At 41.2% G+C, this 26,186-nt stretch overlaps 1 protein-coding gene across 2 annotated transcripts in view; it reads right to left on the minus strand.

Annotated features, from left to right (window-relative positions):
* Positions 1 to 20,824, minus strand: part of mitfb (melanocyte inducing transcription factor b) — a 55,470-nt gene extending 34,646 nt beyond the window's left edge. The window contains exon 1 of one of the 2 annotated variants that reach the window (XM_086125361.1): positions 20,629 to 20,824. In XM_086125361.1, the coding sequence (XP_085981487.1) occupies positions 20,629 to 20,732 (104 nt within the window). In that variant the 5' untranslated portion in view covers positions 20,733 to 20,824. Of the gene's footprint in view, positions 1 to 1,514; positions 1,605 to 20,628 lie in introns of those variants that run through there. The other variant, XM_086125369.1, reaches the window with a different exon arrangement.
* Positions 20,825 to 26,186: the final 5,362 nt, after the last annotated feature.

Here is a 26,186-nt window from a genome sequence, read left to right on the forward strand (position 1 = left end):
AAGCAAATCATTTGCTGGTGCAAGCAACTGAGAAAGTTAGCTGGACCTGTGCTACCAGTGGCAAAGTTAGTGAAGAGCCCATGTAGCTTGTATCAAAGCAACACAAAAAATGTTCACTCTTATTTTTAAATACAGTACAAGGATACATACAGTACTTCCTTAGGAAGGCTCACATACTCAAGTCCAAAATCTGAGGTATGCCGTCAACTCAGTTCCTGAGGTTAAAGACACCGCTGCTGCCATCAAGTGGTCACAAAACAAGGCACATGTAAATAAAACCGAGCTCTGCAACTGAAACCTCATTTTTCAGTCCACAAGCATGTGAAAAGCTACATGAAATATATCTGTGAATCTTCAATATGAAATTAGCCGAGTCAGTTGCATTGGTCAAATGACATTTGACAAACAATGGTGAAGAAGAAATACAGCGTTTAAGGGATCAATCACAAATGATTGGAAGTGCAAATTCAATTTTGGACAGGTGGTGGAGGATACAAGAACCTTGAAGCATTGTTCAATTCAGCCCTTAAATAAGTGAATTCTTATCTTAGTGAGTGGATATCGGGTAGCTGAGAAAAGGCACACACAAAAAGGACACTTTAGGAACTTTCTTTCCATTTTCGGTACATGCATTTTCAATTTTGTGATTTTCTAGTTGACTGGAATGCTCTAAAGATCCCAGGTGTCAAACCCAAGGCCTGGGGGCCAGATCCAGCACTCAGCATTTTGGATGTGGCCCGCAAAAGCAAATAATGCGCATATATTCATATATATTCATGTCTCTTGCTAAAGCCGCATGTTCCTATCTTGGGCGAATATCAAAGAAAGCAAATCTGCATAAAGCTGCTCATTTCCTCATAAGTTTATCGGCCCGCGGTAGAGAGTCTAATCCTTGTGATAATTTCAGAGGATGAAATGGCCATAAGTAGAGATGTCCATATACGTTTTGGTGCTGATTCGTCGCTGTTTTTGTAAATTATTAGCAATGTATGTACAATGATTTTGAATGGGAGAATTGTGTCAGGTTCCTCCACCGACTCCGTCCAAGATATGGGAAAAAGGGAGGGGAGGTGTGGCTGAATTGACTAGAAAGGGGCATTTTGAGAGTAGTCATTTACTAATTCCTCCAAAACAATTTGATACAATTGCAAGCTAATATTTGCCTGATTTGAACAAAACAAAATCCTATATTGAATTGGTTCGTGCGAATCGGACCATCCCGGCCAGATAAACCCTTTAAAGTGATGAATGGTGGAATTGGGCACTGATGGTAAAACGGCCGCATCTAAAAAGCATCGTCCAAACATTGGCAAGACATCCTATTGGTCTTCTTGAGCTTAAAAGTGGATGTATGGAGACTATTTGTGTTCATTCATCACTTAATGCTGATTTGGAGGAGTTAAATCTGTCCCAACACAAACAGCACAAGATTAACCTATGTTCCAACGGGACTTCACAATCCCTTGTTTTAACACATGCCTGTAATATCTGAGCCGCTGTGTCGCCATACTCACACACGGTCAAATGAGCAGGGTCTGTACACTTGCACTCCGACGGCCTCCATATTTGTTTGTTTACTCCTGAAGGTGTACTGCCCGCCCTTGGAGTCTAGTGAAAGTCATGCCGCTTGGTGCAGCGCTGAAAGTGTGTCAAATGGGGGAGGCTCCTGGGCCCTGCCCGCGCTCTCCAATCGCCGCGCAGTGTCCGAGGCGGAGGACCAGCCCCCGTCTGTGCACACCCGAGCTGAGGGGAAGAGCGCGGGCCCGACACTCTGCCTACCAAAGCATAGAGTCCAAACACACACAGATACGGTTTCACTTGCTGATATAAGGCTCTGCTGGTGAGTGGTTGTTGTGTAAGATTTAGTCAGGGTTGATCCTTGTAACCCATTAAAGATGTTTAAGGGTTTTTTTTTCATTATTCCGGTGTCATGAGAGTTTTGCTTGCTGAGCCAACAGGGTTGAAGAAAAACAGTACCAGTATGAGAAAATATTGCTTTGAAAAATGAAGAAAATAAAGTAGCTGCGTTTGTGCCCTGATTCATCTGGAAGGTAAGAGCCATTGAAAATTGGGACAAGCTGAACCGCAGTGGTGTAGCATTTGACCTGCAGGTACAGTAACTCAAGCATCGAGGGTCTTGCTTGGACATGAAATAAAGTAAACACTGCTCTAAATCTGAGGGGCATTTGAGATTTGGCTGCACAAAGAGACGGATCAAAAATATTTAAAGCCAAGGGTCTGAAAGAAATTCGGGTGCATCATCTGCCTCCATTTGGTCAAACGGTAGAACAAAATTAAGTCCAAAAGTCGTTTTACACCAGTGTTTTTCAAACTTTTTTGAGCCAAGGCACACTTCTTTCATTGAAAAAATCTCGCAGCACACCACTCGCTGAAAATGTGGGGAAAAAAACGTATTTTAATAATTAACGGGTTATATTGTTACTATAACCCAGTCTTCCTCAACTGGCGGACCGCGATCCACGACCGGACCGCCGACATCCTCTGTCCGGACCTCCTCTGTCCGGACCCTCGGCAAATTGTATAAAATAATAAATAATAAAGTGATTTTTACGTTATACATTTTATATTTTTGGACTATAATCTGCGCATTACCGCGATCGCTTGTTAAAATTATCCGTTGTATTCTTTGCGTGCACTAACAGATGTATTGCAGAGGACCGCAGCAGCGCGACTGTGTGTGGATAATGTTTGACTAACTGGGGACCCTGGCTGAGCAGGGCATGTCGGCGATAACGATGCGCTGATTGTCTCCTCTGAACTTAAGGTGTGCCCATACATAAGCGTCAGCATGTACGATGCGCTGATTGGCTCCTCTGAACTTAAGGTGTGCCCATACATAAGCGTCAGCACGCGTCTATCCCAATACACACGCATTCAAAATGGATGATTGTGTCAGGAAACAGACGCATGCGCGACGCCACAGTGTGCTCACAGCTTCAGCCCAGGAGAGCCGCACACAGACAATTAGGCAAGACGAATCGCGGGAGGTTTCGATTGTGTGCAGTTTTGCTCCCGTCTACCCGGGGATCTTTGCAGCTGTTTAACAGCAGAACACCGCAACATGGTAAATGAACATCACAATGGCGTCCTCAAATAATATTTGCATACCTCAGACATTGCATTCACCTATAGTGGAAGAACAGCACTGCACATTCCTGTGCTCCCTTGTGTCAGTATTTAAAATGGTTCTTAACTCCTCTTCTGATATATTTTTTAAGTGATTTCAGAGGGGATGTGAAAAGGGGAATTGTACAAATGAAAAGGATATTTTTGTTTTCATGTTTAGTATTTATTTTGGTAAAATTAGTATTTTGTTTTGTTTTTGTTAAATTATGGGAAAAAAAGACAACTACTGTTTAACAAATTTAAAGTAAAAATGACTTATTTCCCTCAAAGGGCTATTTCTATTATTAAGCAGGCACAATTTAACAAAATAAAAGAGTTCCTGTGCCTCAACACAATACCTCTCATTATTTGCTGTGTACTGGCAAAGTGAATAATTGTTATTTTCATGCACCCCATTATTGGTTGGTTGTGAGGAGTGTTGATTTGTATAAGCTTGGCTTGACCATACTAAATGGGCATATAGCCCTGCTCCCCGTGACCGCTGTGCATGGGACCGGACCTTGGTCTTATTAAAAAAAAAAAAAGTGGACCTACAGCATTTCTAGTTGAGGACCACTGCTATAACCGTTTTTAACATTGAAGAATGACGTTATAACAGCTTGAATTGGAATCAATTGAACACATAGAAAAAAGTATTTTATAATCTTTCATATTTATTGTTTCACTGTCGTCCTGCATTCATGCGGCACAAATTTGCTTGTTTCTCGTGGTCGAACACAAGGCAATTGGCCAGCTGTTGTTGTTGTTGTTGTTGTTGTTGTTGTTTATTGAACATAAAACATATACAGTAATAATTTGACAGAAAATAAGGTAGATAAAATAGTAAAAAGAAAGAAATCAGTCTTCATTCAACACAGTTATTATGTTCAAGGGAGTAGGAAGAAGTAAAAAACTTATCTAGTCCTACCCCGTTATGTGTTTATATCTAATAAATCATTTTTATATCAATCAGAAAAGAAAAAAAGTAAGAAGAAAGAAGTCTCCATTAAGGCTCATACTTTACCCTTAACCGTGATATTTTTACAACTTTTGGTTTGTATCGGGATTATATACATCCACACCCTGGCACTCTTGTGTCAATTTTCTCTTGTATTCATAATGGATATTTCAATACCTTTCTCTATTTATCAACTTAGTTCTGATTTATCATTATATTTAATGTTTAGAATTTATCATTTTAACTCTGATTGATGTAGGTTGTTTGTACTATTTTTTTGAATTTGTTTTTGAACTCAGCAAGCGATTTACTCATTTTCAGGTCCGTTTCGAAATTATTCCACAGATTAACACCTTTGATAGATACACTTCTTTGCTTGATGTTTGTTCTTGTTTTGAGTTTTTTGAATAAGTTGGTACCTCTTAAATCATAGCTGCTTTCTCGAATTTCAAAAAACTTCTGAATGTTTTGGCAGAGCAGGTTATTGTGTGCTTTGTACATTAATTGGGCGATTTTAAAGTCAACCAGGTCATAAAATTTCATTGTATTTAATTTGATAAATAGTGGATTTGTGGGTTCCGTATATTTTGATCTATTAATAATTCAAGTTGCTTTTTTTTGTAGTTTTAGAATAGGGAGTGTGTTTGTTTTGCAGGCATTTCCCCATATTTCCACACAGTAGGTCATATATGGTAATAATAATGAAGTGTATAATGTGTACAAAGATCTCTTATTTAGCACTTCCTTGGTTTTGTAGAGGATCCCTACGGTTTTGGCTATTTTTCTTTTTACGTTATCGATATGTGGCTTCCAACATAGTTTTGAGTCTATTACTAATCCGAGAAACTTGGTTTCATACGCTCTTTCTATCTCAATTGAGTTTACCATAATTTTAGCTTGGTGTTTGATTGGTCTTGTGCCAAAAACAATTAACTTCGATTTTTTCAGGTTAAGTCACAATTTATTTCTGTCGAACCAGTTTTTTAATTTGTTTAATTCGTTTTCTACGGTTGTCAGGAGCTGTTTCAGATTTATTCCAGAACAGTAGAAAGTTGTATCATCAGCAAATAGGACACATTTAAATTGTTTTGAGACCTTGCAGATATCATTTATATATAAGATGAATAGTTTTGGACCAAGCACTGACCCCTGAGGAACTCCGTGAGTGATTTTTAGTTGATTCGTTTTTTTATTGTTGAGTTGCACGTACTGATATCTGTTTTCTAAATAACTTTTTATCCATTTATAAGCTACACCTCTAATGCCATATCTTTCTAGTTTTTTCAATAATATACTATGATCTATTGTGTCAAAAGCTTTTTTTAGATCTAGGAAAACCCCAACAGTAAATTCTTTGTTGTCTATATTAGTGGCTATTGCTTCCACAAACTCCATAACTGCCATTGAGGTGGTCCGTTTTTCCCTGAAGCCATATTGATTCTCACTTAACAGCGCATGCTTTTGTATAAAGCTATCAAGTCTGCGAGAAAATAGTTTTTCTAATATTTTTGAAAATTGTGGTAGTAGTGATATTGGTCTATAATTTGTAAACAGATGTCTTTCTCCACTTTTATAGATTGGAATAACTTAAGCAATTTTCATTTTTGATGGAAAGATACCAGCTTTGAATGACAGGTTGCATATGTGCGTGAAAGGTCGCACTACATATTCTATAATCTGCTTTATTATTGTCATATCAATATTAAATCAATCAGTTTACTTTTTATTTTTAAAGGTTTTTAGAATATTTGATACTTCTTGTTTTACAGCAGTAAGGAACATCGTGGAGGAGTTTTTTTCTACGTATCTATCTATTTCAAACAAGTTTGTTGGATCAGGAATTTGTTTTGCTAGGTTACTGCCGATGTTGACAAAATTCTCATTAAATTCAGTTGCTATTTCTGCAGTTTTTTCCAAAATAGTATTTTTGCCTTTGATAAAATACTCTGGATAATGCATTTTTTTAGGACTATTTCTGATTACTTGGTTAAGTATTTTCCATATTTCTTGTGTGTTACTTTTATTCTGCTCTAATAGTGCATGATAATGATCTCTTTTACTGGTTCTTATAATATTTACTAGTTTATTTTTATAGGTCTTATATATTTTTTCTGCTTCTTCAGTTCTCAATTTAAAAAACAATTTATATAAATTGTTTTTCTTTTTACATGCGTTTTCTATGCCTTTCGTTATCCATGGCTTACTTGGGTCTTTATACTTTTTGGAGACTTTAGTTAATGGAAAATGTTTATCATATAAGGAGATTATGGTAGACTGAAATACTTCAAACGCTGTATTTGGGTCTTCGTTTGAGTAGACCTCGGTCCAGTTTTGTTTTTCTAGGTCTTGCTTAAAGGCATCGATGGAGCGTTGGGTTCTTAGTCTTATTTCTCTTATGTGAGTTGTTGACTTAGCTTTTCTATCAAAATAATTATGAAAAACTGCAAAGACAGGTAGGTGGTCACTTATGTCATTAATGAGAAGTCCACTTTCCATTTTATGATCAATCTTATTTATAAATATGTTATCTATTAATGTGGCCGTGTCAACTGTTATTCTGCTAGGTTTCAGGATTACTGGGAAAAAGCTGTTGCTGTACATAGTATTTATGAAGTCAGTTGTTTTTTTGTGTCCATTTGGGTTTAATAAGTCAATGTTAAAGTCACCGCATATTATTCGTGTTTTCTTATCGTTGTAGTAACTGAGCATATCTGTTAGTTTTCTATTGAATGTGTCAATACATGATCCATGATCCTGTTGCTGCTCCCTAGCGGTTTGGGAGGGTACTACACGATTATTTTCTGGGCGATAGACCGCACAGGCATACAAATTGGATATTTTTGTATGCCTGTGCCGCAAGACAGGCACAGGGTTTGAAAAACACCGTTTTACACACACACACACACACACACACACACACACACACACACAACTTTCAAGAAAAGAATAATTGCATTTAAGAGACAATATCAGCACTCCAAATTAAAATGCAGGTTTAGCGCTATCGGATATTCTAATGCACAAAGCTTGCTCAACGTGGTGTCTCTGAAAGGCCTAAAACCTGCCCATAAAGAATTGAATACCTTGCCTGCATTTCCAACATTTTATCTTGTGAAACAGAATTTTCTGCAATGTCAACAATTAAAACCAAGATATGGAGCGGACTGAACATCAGCAATTTAGATAACAATTTATGTTTAATGATCACTCGATTTAACAACTTAATTGATCTCATCAGTATCAAAACAGCTTGTGGTTGTCAATCATTCAGTACAATCTCACTACAGTTGTTGAAGTCAGGTTTTATAGGTAGCTGGAAAGAGTGATCAATTTTCTGTTTATCTATTGGATAGCCCAGGGGTCGGCAACACGCGGCTCCAGAGCCGCATGTGGCTCTTTAGCGACATCTAGTGGCTCCCTGGAGCTTTATAAAAAATGTTTGAAAATGGAATAAGATTTTGATAGTAGGCTAATATAGCTCAAATAGATATAGATACATGTCGCAGCTCCGAAAATTGAGAGTTGTGGTGTTGGTTTTTTAAAAACGTACACCTTATTTATGCTTTGAACAGCCTCGACAAACACAGACACGTCTGCGTCTGACTCCGTGCCTCTTCAGCTCGTTTAACTCGAGAGGCGTTCAAAGACAGCCTCCGAAAAACGGAAATTCATGATCACTTCACTGACACTAAGAAAAACGAAAATAATGCACCAAAACAAAAAATCAAGCGAGGAAATCACAAAACAAATTCTATGAGTGCGTTTGTGAACACACAACAAAGGAATCAATAACATAAACATTTCTGAGACAGTCCAGTCTCCTACATACATACAGCATGTGTTTCCTTTTATAGAGGTTTTATAGAAGGCTTTTTTTTTGCGGCTCCAGACATACATATATATTTTTTGTCCTATATGGCTCTTTCAACATGTTGGGTTGCCGACCCCTGGGATAGCCAGTCGGTGGAGTTTTAATTATTCTTCCAGCAGGGGGCACTGTTCATCCATCAGCCATTGTACATCAAATCTTGCTTGTTTCTCTTTGATCGTTTCCTAACAAAGAGAGACTAGTGGTTCAATAATGAGAAAGAACACACCCTGGAGGGAAATACTAGACCCTTGTTCTTTCTACTGTGGCCAGGCGATCACAAGAGACCCTGAAACCTCTCAACCAGGATGCAGGTCATTACGACCCTCCGTGACATACGGGCCATTTGTTGTCCCAGAGTGTTGCTGCAGGCGCTTTTGGCATGCATTTCCCAACAGAGTGTACAAGGTGATGGTCAGCATTAGTGTTAAATACAGTATGAACAATCAATTTTCAAGGCTTTGCTCTCACTAGCAATGAAGTGTTAAAAAAAAAGGTATGCAGCCAACTTCACAAACAGCTGTAGGGAGAAGCTTTGTGTTTGCCAAAGGACTGGACAGGACTGTCATTGCAAACTCAATAGTTCCTAAGTGAAGTACTGTAAACATGCAGAAATATGGCAATCGTAGTGTTCCACTTTTCCTTGATAGTAAGTGATAAGAAAGGATGAACTGTTGAAGTCTTTTAAAGAGATGACAAGGTTCATTTGGCTATTCCCAGGAAGAGCTGGCAACCTTTAACTTGCCACGTCCTAATCTTGTAATTTGGTTCCCAGAGTGCACTTCACGGTTTCCATCAGTTGTTTGAGGGGGACAGCACAGCTTCCTGCCATTTCTTTTGCTGTTTTTGCTTGAGAAGGGGCATCCAAGGACGGACACGCTTCAAGCCACATGAGTCACTGCTTGTGGCTTGTTAGAATGAGGATGTAACGCATCAACTAAGAAATTGGCACATTGTCTGAATTTGCCCTTGCGCCTTTTTAGAGGAACATGGGTGGTGAGCAGCATCGCTTATCACTATGATCACGGAGCATTTTCCAAGTGCTTTCAAAGGTGATCATACCGTTAGCCTTCATTGAGACAGCACAAAATTCAATGAGTATTCTCCATACTGTACTGGAAGTAGCTTTTCTGCTTGGACATTTTTAGGAAAAAAAAAAGGTCTTTTTAGAGAAGTGCATATTAGCCTGAGTTCATCAATGCATGTGCGGTGTTGATCATCCTTCTGACAGAGTTATCAAACTACTATTTTCTTGTGCCGACTAAAAGTAAACAGCGCCAAGATTACGGTAAGTCTTATCCCACCGATACATCACTTTAAGTGTTGAAGAAGAAGCCTGAGACTTGGGAGAGTGCCACAGCTGTGGAAGACTTCTCTTGTGTGGTTTCTCTTGTGTGGTCCCTGTCCTCAAAACACATGATTCCAAAGATCTGAACAGCCACAAGGCCAGTGGCGATAACATCAGATTTGATGAAGACACTGCAGGGAGCTGGCCCTTGCTGAGACCATCAACACACTTGCCGCTATTTGTCTACCAGCCTTCTATTGGAGGTTAAAGGTCATCTTCCTCCTGCAGCATGCACTTTTTCAACTCCAGAAACCTGACTAAGGATCAAGTTCTTGGGTTTCTCCAGTGATTTCAACAACATCCAGCCTGGCATCTGAGGGGCAAACTGGATTTTGTAAAACCATGCTGGTGAGGATAAGCGGTTCAGATAATGGATGGATGTTTGGTCGGCATTACAAGAGTCTATGTATGCACCAGTCCTCCGGTACAAGCGTCGACTTCCTGTGCGGCTTCCCCTGCTGCCACATGCCACGTGCCGAATCGTTCTCGCCATTTTGCCATCACTGGCCTCATCGAGAATGATGATGACAGGAAAGGATAGAGAACTAACTCTGACCCTCCTGGTAAGCACCTCCTCATCAAGGCAGAGTAAACGAAGAAGCTGGTGGTGTATTTCTGTAGATGCATCCTAATCCATAGTGGCAACAGTCATTTTTCAGAGAATGTCTCCGACTGGAATGGCAGCTGGGGCTGCAGCATCTCGGGCGTTGACAGAGGAAAACTAGAAAGACTGATAAAGGGAGGTCAGATGTCCACGCTTGTACCAGGGGTGAGAGAGAGGAAAATGGTAGTAGAGCTATCATCTGATGGATAACTCTCACGCAATGCACGGCACCATCAACATTATGCTATTACAGATCCATTTTATTACAGAGTTCTACGAGCATATTTTCAACATTTTTAAGGACCTTGGAAAGATGTCAGACAAATTCAAAGCTTAGAAAATTAATCGTCTCAAACATATCAGGTTTGACAATGGCCGCTTCTGTCAGATCCTGTGTGTAAAAATCCTCCTCCTCAAGTCCTGGACACTGCTCGCCATTGAATGTACTGTGTTGGATAGCGCAATGAAATTGTACAGTGTCTCTGTAGCGTAGCGTGCTGGTCGTCTACGAAAATGTCACTTCCGGTAACCCTAGCGCTGGCTAGAGTAACTATCCCCACAAAGCCTCAAGCTTTATTCTAGTTCTTTTTTGGGTGGCGGGGGGGGGGGGGGGGGGGGGGGGGGGTTGCATTGCTGAAAATATAAATTAGTTTCAGTAATTGGATGTTATGTGTGATTAATCTTGTTGCTTAATCTTGATTAATCTACAGGTAGGTTACACCCTGGATTGCTTGTTAGCCAGTTACAGGGCATAGACAAACAACCATTCACACACATTCATATACTCTATAGAGATATAATTTGGAGTCTTCAACAAACCTAACTAACATGCATGATTTTGGAATGTGAGAGGAAGCTGAAGTACCAGAAGAAACACACAAGCATGGGGAGAACATGCAAACTCAGGACCTCAGTCCTGTGAGGCAGACATGGTAACCATGAATCCACTGTGCTGCCCTTTATTTACAAACACCCGCCAGCCCCAATTGAGAGCATCTCCTTTTTCCCGTATACGTTTACTATTTTCAGTGTTGTGTCCAAGGACCGGCAACCCGAGGCCAAGGCCAAGGACTTGACTCCGAGCCCGAGGCCAAGGCCAAGGACTTGACTCCGGGCCCAAGGCCAAGGCCAAGGACTTGGAAAATTTTCCGGGGCAAGGCCAAGGCCAAGGACTTGAGAAATTTTCCGAGGCCAAGGCCAAGGACCAAGGACTTGCCTCCGAGGCCAAGGCCAAGGACCAAGGACTGATTTTGAAACTGAGGCCTAGCCGAGGACATGTATAAAACAATGCTATCATACCACTTGGCAGGTCTTCATGATTTGCAACACCCCTCCATCATAACCTTTTGCACTCCCTAACGCTTGAATGAAGTGTTTTTATTCAAAGAGTAGAACAGTCAGGGTACGTGTTATTTATACTGAGAAAAAATAGATAAAATCATATGGTATACATTTATGAATTAATGTTTTAGTGCAGGGCGGCCCGGTAGTCCAGTGGTTAGCACGTCGGCTTCACAGTGCAGAGGTACCGGGTTCGATTCCAGCTCCGGCCTCCCTGTGTGGAGTTTGCATGTTCTCCCCGGGCCTGCGTGGGTTTTCTCCGGGTGCTCCGGTTTCCTCCCACATTCCAAAAACATGCATGTCAGGCTGATTGGACGCTCTAAATTGTCCCTAGGTGTGAGTGTGGGCGTGGATGGTTGTTCGTCTCTGTGTGCCCTGCGATTGGCTGGCAACTGATTCAGGGTGTCCCCCGCCTACTGCCCGAAGACGGCTGGGATAGGCTCCAGCACCCCCCGCGACCCTAGTGAGGATCAAGCGGTTCGGAAAATGGATGGATGGATGGATGGATGTTTTAGTGCAGTAGTTTCTTAATATGAAGTAAATCAACACTCAACAGGCATGACATGGCACGGAACACAAGTTGAGAAATGACTTTGCATAGAAGTCAATCACTGACTGCAGAAAAAGCGGTAATCTCTCAGTGATAATTTTACAGTTTACCGGCAGCGAGTCCCAGGGACTCGCTGATCAGAAAAGTATGAGTGCCATTATGGATTGAGAGAGTCCCAAATTTCAAATTCTGAAAGGGTCTACGTATTCAATTGCATATGATAATAACACAAACAACAACATATACATACAATGATAAACAAATGCTGCACATTTTTAAATAATTCAGGAGCAGGCCTGAGGATTTCGGAAATTCATGGTAACCGTTTTTCGGTTCCGTCGGATTACCCAATGGGAAACCACGATAACAAATGTTGGGTTCCGTAAACGTTCATCATGGGAACCCATTTTTCTATTTTGACGGATATTGATAATCAAGAATTCCGAAACTCAAAAGTCTAATGTTTCAAGGGTCAATGTTTGAAAACTATGCATTAACAATGAACATTACATCAGCAGCTGTGTACTCCAGGTTTATTCCAAAAAATAAATGGATCAAAAACTGGTGTACTCATGTGGCATCATCAGAGTATTTTTTCCAATCTCACACTGCAAAGATTAATTGACTGGTAATCATTAATACAGGTAAGTATTGATGTGGCTTGACATCCTCTTCCCAAGACGATGCATGTGTAATCTACGATCAGTTTGACGAAAGAATTTAACACACGTCATCATGAGTTCTACCAACAGTTAACATTAGCATTACTACACCTTGTGACGAATGTTTTATTCACAAAGTTACCATGCTACAACCAGTAAATTAGAGAATAACCAATACTGTTTCATAATATTTTTCATAACGATTAGCCTACAAATCTAATGACCAACTTGCCTCGTAATCGTGCCTCTCGTCGTATCTCGCTCTCGTGTTCTGTGCATACATTCCAGGTGAGTTTAGTGATACGCCCTTTGGACGATTCATACGAAAAATCAGACTGGCATTCCCATTTCTTAAATGTCGTAATTAGTAGACCTTTGTGAGTTTTTTTCGCCGCCATCTCAAACTTTCATCCGCGCGATTCCTCAGTTTGCGGACTAAAATAACAACCCGCATGCGCACATAACGTCATCTGTTGTGTCCCCCCCCAACACTGAAAACAAAACGAAAGTAAATTAGAAGAAACACACTCACACACCACACCACATCACAAACACACATACAGGCGCAGTGAAATCGCGTTGATCACACAGTCAACTCGTGTGCGGTGACTTTTATGGTTAAACTATTTTTCGGTACCGTTAAAATGACGCCACGGAAACGACATGCTACCGGTTTGTTTGTTTGTTTTGTTTGTTTATTGTTTATTGAGCATATATAGTATACACAATAACAGGTTGACAAAAGTCAAACAAAAATTTTGTAAGGAAAATTAGAAAGTAGATAAAAGAAGAAAACACACATCATCACAGTTGTATGCTCAAGGGAGTAGGAAGAAGTAACGATTGTTACCGTGAAATCCTCAGGCTTGCCGTAGTTTTTTTTGTTTGTTTATTTGTTTTGATTGAGAAATTTCCTTGCGTCCCAAAAACGCACATTATTTGGAACTGTGCGTCCCGTGGGAAAATTATGCGTCTCGGACGCGGGTCGCAGAGGTAACGAGATGGCTGAATCTCTAACCATTCTCTGAGTACTACTATTATATCCACTACCACTAATACTACATTAATTAATACCTTCAACTTCACAATAATAATAATAAATAATTAAATCAAACATGATTTTAAACTATGTATTATCAATATTCATTATTCCAAACATGAGAAAGCATTCAGCAAACTGGAATCGAGCAAAAGGACTCCAAATCCCAACGGCCAAACCCGGAAGTGAACTGCCGACATTATTGACTCCAGCTGTAACGCAAATTACTTGGTTCAAACGAACATTCTAGTGCGAACGCACAAACGTGACGACTGTGCAAAAATAACTAAATAAAAGACACCACTGTTACAGAAAGGCTTTACACGCTATTTAAACTGCCGATCGCGAACGGAACAAACCGTGATTGAAACTAACTGTGATGCCGCTCTTTATACGTTGCGCTAACTGTCACCTGTCAGTGGCAGACCCGCCCCTCTTAAAGCGCCAGAGTTAAGCCATCAATATGGATTTCTTTCGATGGAATTTAATAGATTCCTTCGTGATTTTAACGGTCCTTAGACAAGGGATTCGAGGCTCTAATCCCTCATTGTGTCCGAGAACCAGCAATCCGAGGCCAAGCCCAAGGCCAAGGACTTGACACCAAGGACTTGACTCCAAGGCCGAGGACCAAGGACCGCCCCTCGGTCCTCGAGCCGGTCCTCGAGGCCAAGGACCGGCTCGAGGAACACATCTCTGACTATTTTATTCATTATTCAAGTACAGTTGGCACTTACTGAATACTACTGTACACCCCCCCCCCCCCCCCCGCCCCTGATTGCTTTTATTGTTTCTTATAGCAAGAAAGTTGCCATTTGAAATGACTTTAGTTTTGCATTAGGTCTGTGGTCTTTTTTTTTTTTAAACAAAATTAAACAACTGAATGAACATCCTCTGAGACTGGTGTTTCCATAATTTTTGCCAGAAAACAAATATTTTTGATGCGCCTCTACTTCATGCTCATATTCTCCTCAAGGTACCGCTTATTTGCAGGAATGTGAACACAGAGTAGCCTTTAAAGTATCCATCCATCCATCCATTTTCCGAACCGCTTGATCCTCACTAGGGTCGCGGGGGGTGCTGGAGCCTATCCCAGCCATCTCCGGGCAGTAGGCGGGGGACACCCTGAATCAGTTGCCAGCCAATCGCAGGGCACACAGAGACGAACAACCATCCACGCCCACACTCACACCTAGGGAGAATTTAGAGCGTCCAATCAGCCTGACATGCATGTTTTTGGAATGTGGGAGGAAACCGGAGCACCCGGAGAAAACCCACGCAGGCCCGGGGAGAACATGCAAACTCCACACAGGGAGGCCGGAGCTGGAATCGAACCCGGTACCTCTGCACTGTGAAGCCGACGTGCTAACCACTGGACTACCGGGCCGCCCCCCTTTAAAGTATTTTCATAAAAAAAACAAAAAGCAAAAAAAAAAAAAAAAAAGTGAGCAACTTCAAGTCAAGTCAACAGTATTTATAGAGCACTTTCAAACAGCCATCGCTGCATACAAAGTGCTGTACATGGAGCAATTTAACATGCACAATAAACAGTAAGACAAATCGGTAATAAAGGCGGTAGAAAGCACCAAACAGTAAAACCAAGAACAAATCTAAGTCATGCTGAGTCGAATGCCAAAGAATACAAGTGAGTTTTGAGGAGGGTTTTGAAGATGGGCAGCGAGGAGGCTTGCCGAATGTTCAGTGGGAGGTCATTCCAGAGAGAGGGACCAGCAACAGATAAGGCTCGATCCCCTCTGAGCCTCAGTTTAGTTCTTGGTACTTCTAATAAGATTCTAATAAATAACTTCAGTACCGTATCATATATTATCAGCAGGCAAGATGGTAATCCCCTTCGCCAGTTCTGTAAATCATATGCAAAACCTATCAAAATAATGGCTTGCGTAGTAGTCATGCGGCTGTTTTAAAATACCACACTAAATCAAAGGAAGCCATCAGAATCTATTGAATTCACTCATAGTCTTGACTATTGACCACCATGCAATAGTTATGACAGGACCCTCAAAGCAGTGTCATGCTACAACTTGTCCAGGAATATTCAGCAATTTTTCTACCTTTGAGTAGCACCATTAACAATAGCAATAATAATAACAATAACATGGGTAAAAATGCATTATTTGTCTTGATGAGCACTCCATTTTCTGAACCACATTTTGCGCTCTGGTTCTACAAGTCACGCCAAGTTCCACTCAAGTCGCAATGCCAAGGCTCTGCCCCAGGTTGTCATCGTAACAAAAGCCATCTTTGCCACATCCCCAACAGTATAGAGAATGGGATATAAAACCCTAAAAATGGGCTAATTGGAGCAAGACAAATAAAAGACTTTGGAAAGAGTTCTATGTTTCTGATCCTCAGGGCATTTTGACAAACGGATATCACAGACACGTTATTAAGACACATGGGAACTATTCTAAATTGTAGAAGAAAATTGATTGTAAATGTGGTAAATAACTGAAAGGGGAATCACAGCCACATTTAGCAAGGGGGATTATCTTGTGACACACTGTGACCATAAACCATTCATTCTGCTTTTGAACTGACTTTACTATTTTTTTTCTGCCTGGAATAAATGTAAATACATTTTGGTAGGACCTGGTTCAGTAGTCTCCCTGAACTAGACTATTCCATTACATCTCGATCACATGAATAACAATTAAAACCGAACCTTAAGGTCAGCCTGTGCATAGAGAATTAAAGATTTTCTGCAATAATTCCACTCCGGCTGGAATTTGAATATGAAATGGGTGTCATAATTGTCATCCTCAAACTCACTCATTTTCAGAAATAACACCTTCAGTGCTAAATTTAAACATGCTCTTTACACAGCAGAGAAGACAAGTTTCACTGGCTCATCTACATTAAGCACTAAGTCTGGAGCTCGAGCATTTCTCAAAATAATAAAGACAAAGAGGGAGAATGAGAGAGAAAGAAGATATGTGAGAAGATATTTCTCAAAAAAATGCAAAAACAGAACACGTACTCATTACAACACATCTGACAGGTCGGCGAGCGCTCTAACTTATTGTATCAACCCAACCAATAGTCATCAGACTGTTCACATGCTGGGTCAGTGTCATGTGATCCAAGGAGGAAGTGGGCTCACATGAGGCAAATAAAATGGCATTACATGAAATTTTCTGCAATGCCCCCGACGCTGAGCAGTCTTCTTGTGCTTTATCTCTATTCCATACCACCAACAGCGAAGTGCCACTCTGCTGGCTTCGATGTGTACGGAACAAATAAATGTAAAGACATTTCGCCCATGAAAAATGCTGAACCGGGTAAAAAGTGACGACTGCCCAGGCGAGCAGTGCTTTCATTGAGAGTGAAATTTTTTGCCACACACGAAAAGCGCAAAAAACTTTTTTTTAAAAAGCCATGGCAAATCTGGAGCAAAATCTGATGATATTAGGGGGCACAAAGCGAGCATGACTCTTAAAAAACATGTGCAATAAGATCTCTATGTGGACACAGTGGGGTTCTGTCTTCACTACATTTGGCCCTGACAATGGGGTCATGGATAGGCTAAGCAGACAACATTCTGCTGCAAGACATCACTGTTCATCCTCAATATCACGGCAAACATGACATAGGCATGCTGGTAAGTTTCACAAGAAGACAGTTACATCACAGCAATCGTGCAGAGTTTTTCGGCCACACTGAGGGAAGCCATGTTGTCCTGACTTTACCTGTACTGACATTAAAAACAAAAAGTCACTATTTAGATGATTAGATATGACTTACAACAAACATATTTCTAACCATTGTGAGGCAATAGGGAAGGAACCAACATGCAATTCAGATTTCATATTCCTTCACGGGTCGTACTAAATATAGGCAGATTGAACAAAGTGAAACGTTTAATATACACTACTGTGGGCGTGTGGTAAATGACAAACCAAGGAGACGAAAGTGAGTCACGTCTCGTTTACTATCCGCACAAAACAGATTATTTACAGAGCAAGCAGCAAGCTACTCTCCTTCAACGCTGAAATGTCTATCATCCCTTTGAACCAAGTCCCCTCCCCTAAAGGGTCAGAAAGAATGTCTCTCGTTTGTCGATCGCCACACAGCCCCTCCAAGAATTCACCGCAACAAAAGTGTACAATCGAACAGGCAATGATGAACAACGTCAAGAAAAACAGTCAAAGCGGTAGAGGGCTGCACAAGCGGCCAGAACGTCTGTGCTTAGCAGGAGGATGTTCAGGGGCCAGGGGTTGCTTTGGAGCCGGGGTCGGGCCGGAGACCGCAGAGGGTGGGCGCCCTGGCGTTTCCATGGCTCTTTGAAACTGCAGGGTTTGCGTCTGCCCGTTGTCTCGAGTCAGCGGACCAGAGGCTACTGAGGTACCCAGGACTAAGGGGAGGCTCAGAGAGGATTGACCCTTTTCTGTTGCTCTTATTTCCCTTTGGAAAGTTTAATATTAGAGAAGACCCCTCTCTGTCCATTTTTAAAACTCGTTTTTCAACATTTTTATTCTATGGCTTTTACTCAGTACGATACTTGGGCTTGTTCTCGTGTTTTATGATGTCTGGTGTATTTGTGTTAGTCTTGCTTGACGTATGGATGGATGGTCTTTTTTAATGCAAGACTGATTTTTACTCCATGTACAGAACTTTGTATGCAGCAATGGTTTTAATGTGCTGTATAAATAAATAAAGTTGAGTGGTGTTATTCTGAGGCTTTACTCGATAAAAAGTTCTCCCAAATGTTCTCAACCTCCGCTTCAAATGGTACAAACAGTCTTCTTGAAAACTGTCTTTTTAACTGTTTGTTGTATATAAATAGTTGGGTCACTGAGAATGTGTCTATGAGCGGGCCATTCTGAATTTTGAAAATTGTGCACATCCATCCAACCATCCATCCAGCGCTCCATCTTTTATCCCGCTGAGGGTCGAAGGGAGCTGACTTTGTGTGAAATGCAGACTATATTCTGAACAAGTTTATCCACACAATTTGGCTAATTTACATAATAATTGACCCACATCTAGTTTCTTGACTCTCCTACGAAGAACCGTGCTTTTCTAAACATGGGAGAACTACAGTGTTTGAAACCCAACCATTTCAAAGCCAAAGGGTAAGCATCGCTGCATTGAGTTTTGGAATGCTCAAATTAGCAGAAGCTTCTGGTAGATGGCATGTACTTGAAAACTCAGTGAAAGGATTGGTGAGAGGTATCTGTGTTAGGTTATGTGTACGCTGAAGTTAACAGTTAGGCATTTGCATATTCACCTCTTTTTCGGAGGAACATTTCATGTGTTATTTGCTAGAAGACTCAAATATGCACGTCTTTTTTATTCAGGCAACAGCCATGTCGAATGTAGAAATGTTGCTTTGGTGCAATCCTGTGGCCAAGGAACTTTGTTGGAGTAAAGTGAGGCACTTCATTTTGTCAGGTACAACTTTTTCGAACAGAAAAAAAATGGCTGAAGGCATTTTGTGGCATTTCTAGGAAATGACATCTTTTTGGGGAGAAATCAATTACTCACGCATTTTTATTTGTGGCAGTCACTTGGTTGGAGTCAAATCACACCATCTTGTATCAGACCATTTTATGGTTAGAGAGCATCAACGTGCTCAAGTTGCTGACTACTTTCTAGTCAGTCAACATAGAGAATGTTTTTCATGTCCTGGGTCACAAGAGTAGCGTTTGAAATTAGCTACTTTGTGAGACATAATTGCTCCATTATAAATAGAAAAAAATGCCAGAGGAATGGGGTTCATGTTAATTAATAATAAAAATTATTATTATTATTATTATTATTATTATAAATAAAAGAAGAAGAAGAAGATCTATCAATCCATCCATTTTCTGATCCGCTTATCCTCACTTCACTCAAATTATCCTCAAATGAGGGTAGTTCGAGCGTGGGGGGTTTTTTCTCCCCCTCTCCCTCCCTTGTTTCTTTCTGACTTTCGGGTTGAGTGAACGCTGGCGCGTTTTGGCTGCCGCTGCTCAACCCATATTGTTTTGTATTTTTTGTTATTGTAAAGTGTCCTTGGGTGTCTTGAAAGGCGCTTATAAATAAAATCTATTATTAATATTATTATTACGGCCGCAGGTGCGCTGCAGCCTATCCCAGCTGTCCTCAGGCAGTCGCAGGGGTACACCCTGAACTGGTCGACAGCCAATCACAGGGCGTACATCGACATACAACCACACAGGCACAGGGAGTACATGCAAACTCCACACAGGAAGGCCAGGGCCTGATTCAAACCCATGACCTCTGTACTGTGAGGCGGATGTGCTCACCAGTTGCCACCATGCCGCCTCATAAATAGTTCTTTATTATATTATGCTTCCATCCATTTTCCGAACCGCTTGATCCTCACTAGGGTCGCGGGGGGTGCTGGAGCCTATCCCAGCCGTCTCCGGGCAGTAGGCGGGGGACACCCTGAATCAGTTGCCAGCCAATCGCAGCTTTATTATATTATATTATATTATATTATATTATATTATATTATGTGCACGGTGTCGAGTGGTTAGCATGTCTGCCTCACAGTGCATAGGTGCAGGGTTCGATTGTGGCTCCGGCCTTCCTGTGCGGAGTTTGCATGTTCTCCCCGCTCCTGCGTTGGTTTTCTACCACATTCCAAAAACATGAATGGCAGGAACACTCTAATTTGTCCCTAGGTGGGATTGTGAGCACGAATGGTTGTTTGTCTTTGTGTCCCCTGCGATGGGCTGGCAACCAGTTCAGGGTGTACCCTGCCTATTGCCCGAAGACAGCCGGGATAGGCTCCAGCACACCCACGACCCTTGTGAGGATAAACGGATTAGAAAATGTATGGACAGATGGATGGATTATATCAAATATTATATTATACTATGTTATATGATATTATTTTCTATTATATTATATGTGGCTGAGGAGCATCCGTTACACTCTGACCTGTCTGATCACCCCGAGCTAAAATGTGAAGTGGATGTTAACAAGACAACACCCAAATGTTGCATAACAGCGTGCGGCCAGGAAAAAAAAACCCCATCAACAATGAGCGGCGCTCTGGGTCAGCGGGAAGCCCATAACTCGCCCCGAACAGCACCTTACGAGGTCTGCGGCCTCATTATCACGGAAACACCAAAACCACCTCAACGTGACATTTAACTATACTGACCTGCATTTCAAGGGCTGACTCTTTAGCTCGTAGTATGTTTTTGGCTCCTCTTGTAAGTCTTCTCCATCATCGAAGTCGGGAACTATTCCTGATTCTGACTGCATATTTGAAGATGTCAACGGAGAACTCGTAAAAACAGCTTTGCGTGGCGTCGTACGTCGACCCTGTGAAGCACTGACACCGCGAACTACATCTGTCCGGCACCCGGAGCTATGTAGTCCTGAACGCGGAGCCGCCAACCGACTGCCGGCACTGTCAGGTGCAAGTAAAATACAATGACCGACATGCACCGCGGCTGTCAATGTCATCGTGTACCCGATTGGTCGCTCTGTTGCTTTTTCACAAATTTTTCACATTTTGATTTTTGCATGACAGAAGCTTAACTACAGCAATGTTCATATGTTTTGTACAACACCCCTCTGCCGTCTACCAACATGTACGTAAGCGTTGATGGCACGCGAAAAACGCCGACGTTTGTTCACTATTTTTGCAGCCTTCAGGCCTGGTAATTAGTCTAGGAAATAACCAAACTGAGCGCCCTGTAGCCGTGCAGACGAAAATAATTCCCAAAGAATTCCTGTGCAATATGCTTTTAACCGGTGCTGGAAATTAACATTGTGTAACACTTTGTTACGAGTATTTTATTTTCAGGTATAATCTAGCTACTCAAGTACTTATTTAGCTGACAACTTATTGCATCTATTTCCAAAATTTAAACGAACGAGTGTGTGCGTGTGTTCGTATGTGTGTTCGTGCGTGTGTGTGTGTGTGTGTGTATTCAGAGAAGCAAGATATTGCCCCCTTTTTTTTAAATGTATGCTATTATTTAACAGTATGATATTGTAGGTGCCAAGGATGATTTGTGGCAAATACGTTTTGTTCTCCATCCATCCATCCATCCATTTTCTAATCTTCTTATCCTCACAAGGGTCGTGAGCGCGCTGGAGCCGATATCCCATCTGTCATCGGGCAGTAGGCGGGGAACACCCCGGACTGGTTGCCAGCCAATCGCAATGTTTTGCCAATGTTTTGTTCTGTGCCAGCCAAAACACAACAATGCTTTTGACATTCTCAAATTCTCAGTGTAATCTGAAAAAAAAAAACCGTAATGTTGTTGTTGTTGGCTAATTTAGCATGTTTGTTAGTCTCCTTACAACATAAGGTATGTTTTGACATACTTGTTTTGACAGCATACTGTCAAGTCCAGCCAACGCTACAGCACTTGCAAGAGTTACAGGTGACGTCTAACGTGAGTGGTGTATTATTATTATTATTATTATTATTATTATTATCCATAAGTATGAGAAGCACACCACTATGGAAATTATTGAAGAGTGAAGCAAGGGAAAATATTTTGTGTGCATAGACTTTTTCAAGTTATCAGAACGAGTAGCGTTGTATAGCTATTATATATACAGTATACCTGTATATATATATATATATATACAGTATATATATTTTTTTACTTTTGTGTTTGCTCTTCTCTTGGTCCTATTTTATACTTTTACTTAAGTAAAGCAGTCAGTACTACCAAAGTCTTTCTTCTACACAATTATCTGTACTTAGACTGTGAGTACTTGAGTGTTTGACAGCTGCGAAGCAAGAACAAGAACGAAAGCAAGGATGACGTCGTTGCTCTGTTCTAAAAGTTTCGTTTGTGCAGTGGACACGCACCGAACACTTGGTGGCAGTATAAAGCAATTAAAGCCGTGTTGAAGGCCACACTCTCTTCTGCTTGAAGGAAAAATCATCCATCCTTCCATCCATTCATCTATCCATCCACCCATCCATTTTCTGATCCGCTTATCCTCACAAAGGTCACGGGGCGTGCTGGAGCCTAGCCCAGCTGTCTTCGGGCAATAGGTACACCCTCAACTGGTTGCCAGCCAATCGCAGGGCACTCATAGACCTGAAGGAAAATCAATATTTGCATTTATTCATCCTGCAGAACCGGTTTAAGTCTGCTTATTACCCAATAAAATATGATACAAATAAAACCGACGACCAAATACACCACTTAACGACATGTAAGGTTATTATTATCCAGCCACGGTTGACAGGCACACATAGACACGTTTGTTGTTGATGAATAGAGGCACTCATTACCCAAAGTCACCAATTGAGGGAGGCCCCCATACTTGCAAAGCCCTTTGTAATGTGCTCCAAGTGGAAAACTATACATACATTAGAAATAATTAATATTTTATTGGGTGCCTCAGAATAAATCACACAATAAAAAACAGTCCTGAAATCAAAATACAGTATGTGCTTCTGACAGCCATATTGAATATGTTGCTCGTATGCTTACAGCTACTTTACTTTGCCCCATAATCCCATGCTTTACATACAGCTTTTCTGTTGGCAGTAATGAAATTGAAACATTGTTTGCACAGTATTATGAGCGGTGACAAACGAGCAAACATGGCTGACGAATGAGCTGAAATTAAACAAACAACACAAGGTAGACACTCCTATTCAGGTGTGAAGAGGGAGGCTGGTGTCACGAAAGCACCTTAAACTGAATACAGCTCAGAGATAAATACTTGGAGTACTTTTTGTGTGTCACTGTCAAACCCGGACCTGAGAATGCAAAAGAAGATAGCTTCAGCAGATGTGTGTTTTGCAGCGTTAAAGTTGTTCAACACATTTGTTTATGAAATGACAGATGGAGAGCACTCCCTCTGTTTTGAATGTCACAACAACAAACATCTGGGATCTGTTTATTTATTCGTTTATTTATTTAAGTATTTACTTACCGGTACTTATTTTGGGGGATCGTCTGGATTCGTTTGTGAAGTCAGTGTTCTTTTTCCTAGTGTGGAAGTGGCACAAAGTGACAAAACCTTAAGCAAGCACAAGAAAAAGTACTACTGATTTCCCTTACTACTAATGCCTTGGTGGGGACAAAACTCTGTCAAGATGCCACAAGGGGAAAACTTGCTGAAATCCCAATGGTAGAGTTCTACCTCATAATGACAAAGATCACCGAACATAGGCAATATAAAATGTTTTCAGACACATGGGAATATAAGTAAAACTGAATTGTGAAGTACTCAGTCGTATGTATTTTGAAAAAGAGTATATGGCACTCTCACAGTTGTCGTTTTAGAATGTGGCAAAAGATTAAATTCCTAATGAGGGTAATGAGGGTCTTTTGTTGATGAGCGTGTTCTTGGAGGAGACTGACTGGACAGATGGTTCTGGGGGATCTTAATGAGATAATTATTCATGTCTGATATCACAATGCCAAGAGCAAGAAGGGGGTGCGGGTGCCGGGGAAGCACCAGTCAGCATAAAGGCTCTCTGCATACAGTATAGCTGCACTGTTGTCTTGTGATATGGAAGTTATCTGCTACATGAGCCCAAATTGTGTTTTTGTGACTTAATTGAAGCAACACGAAAATGACCTGTGGAGTACTTGTAATAGATCGTCATGAATATTTCAGCAGCCTTAGCACCTTGTATTGAGGCCACCAAATGGGAAACAAACACCAACAATCTTAACCCCGAGATGCATGACCCACCTATACCTACACTTTTCCATGAGTGAGATCAAAAATTACCCCAATTAGAATGAATGCATTTTATGCTGTAAATTTGAAGAAAGGTCTCCCATTTTGGTTAAAGATGATGATTTTTATTACATTTTGGTCATCTAAAGATTTCTTCAATATTCAACATATGAAATGATTACTGTATTTTTATTGACATTGCATTACAAAACAGCATTGGCTTAGTGCAGTGGTTCTTAACCTGAGTTCGATCGAACCCCAGGGGTTCGGTGAATCGGTCTCAGGGGTTCTACGCAGCCTCTGTCATGGAGGTTAACACACACCTGACTCAACATGTCAATTAGTTATGACACGCCCGCTTGGCCATCACTGACTGCAGATGATCACATTACATTGGTTGTCCAATCAGTGCTGCGGGAAATTGAGTTCGCTCAGTAGTCAACGTGTGACTGTCATGAGAGTACGTCATGTCATTTTTTTTAGAATGTTTTAATACATGCTATGTCGAGAAAAAAAAAAACGAAAAAAAAACCCAAAGTGGTCGGACGAATATGTACCATATGGATTCGCATGCATCATGGGACGTGATGGGTCTCAACATCCTATCTGCATCATTTGTTATGCCAAGTTGAGAAACTCGTGTCTTGCACTGGCAAAACTGAAGGAACACTTCTTGAATTTTTATTTTTCAGGAATGAACGGTTCGATGAATGTGCATGTGAACTGGTTGGGCTCTGTGGCCTACAAGTATTTTTCATCAAGCGGAGAGAGTAGATTTCTACATGACCCCGCAACTCTTAATGGTCTGGCAACTCCAAGTGGACAATAGTCTAGATGCGGTTTATCTGAGATGTCAAACCCCGATTCTAACCCTGTAATAGGTTCTACTGTACGTCTATCAGCATCACTTGTACAGTATATATATATAAGCCTCCTGGAACAATTTTTTTTATTTAATATTACTTTCATTATTTTAATTGTATGCACTCTGTGTCTATTTTAGACACTGTACAATGGGATCCAATAGTTGACAATCTCTACAATTAAAATCTGTCAAAATAATATATTTTACAGTAATGCCCAGACTTAAAATACAGTTAGACATGTATTACCATATGTTTATGACTGTGATTGTAATTTCCGATTGGGTAGCGTGGTGGGCGACTGGTCACCACGTCCACCTGACAGTGCAGAGGTCTGGCCTTCCTGTGTGGTGTTTGCATGTTCTCCCCATGCATGCGTGGGTTTTCTTCAAGTACTCTGGTTTCCTCCCACATTCCAAAAACATGGATGGTAGATTAATGGAATTCTCTAAATTGTCCCTCGGTGTGATTGTGAGTGTAAATGGCTGTTTGCTGATGTATGTGCCCTGCAATTGGCTGCAGGCAACCAGTTCAGGGTATCCCCCACCTACTGCCCGAAGACTGCTGGGAAAGGTTCCAACACGCCCGAGACCCTCGTGAGGATACGCAGCTCGGATAATAGATGGGTGGACAATATTGTAGTTGTATAACCACATGAAAGTGTCAAAATAACATTTCTCACGATGCAGTGGAATTCTATGCTGCTTTACTCCTTAAACACAACAAGAATTATCGAGATAATATCACAATACTGTATTTGTACTTGTAAGTGCAGCCATTTGGTACAGCTCCCGTGAGCCCGATTGGCCTGTGCTGTGCATATGTAGGCTATATAACGAAATATCCAGTAAGTGTAAAAGGCAGCTTTAGAAAATAGCATGACGTATTGGGGCCTGTGAGATTATTTCGGTTGCGTGTGAGCAAAATAAATAAATAAAAACAGTCTCTATTGTGCACGAGTTTTTTAGTACAGTATGTATGAGAGCGTTTCAGTAGTGTGTGTGGGGGAGGTACAGTAATCCTAAATTATGTCAGTCCTCATAATGAGGGCTGCGGAGCACATGCATCCTCTTGCTCGCCTCACTTGAGACCATTCATTGGGAAGCAGGCCGGCCGGCAGCTGCTGAATGGGGGTGCGGGGGGGTCGGAGGAGGGATGGAGGTAGATGGAGGGAGGTGGGTGC

The sequence above is a fragment of the Hippocampus guttulatus genome, chromosome 1, assembly GCF_054856545.1.
Source record: "Hippocampus guttulatus isolate MCC_2025c chromosome 1, RoL_Hgut_1.0, whole genome shotgun sequence".
NCBI classification, from domain to species: domain Eukaryota; kingdom Metazoa; phylum Chordata; class Actinopteri; order Syngnathiformes; family Syngnathidae; genus Hippocampus; species Hippocampus guttulatus.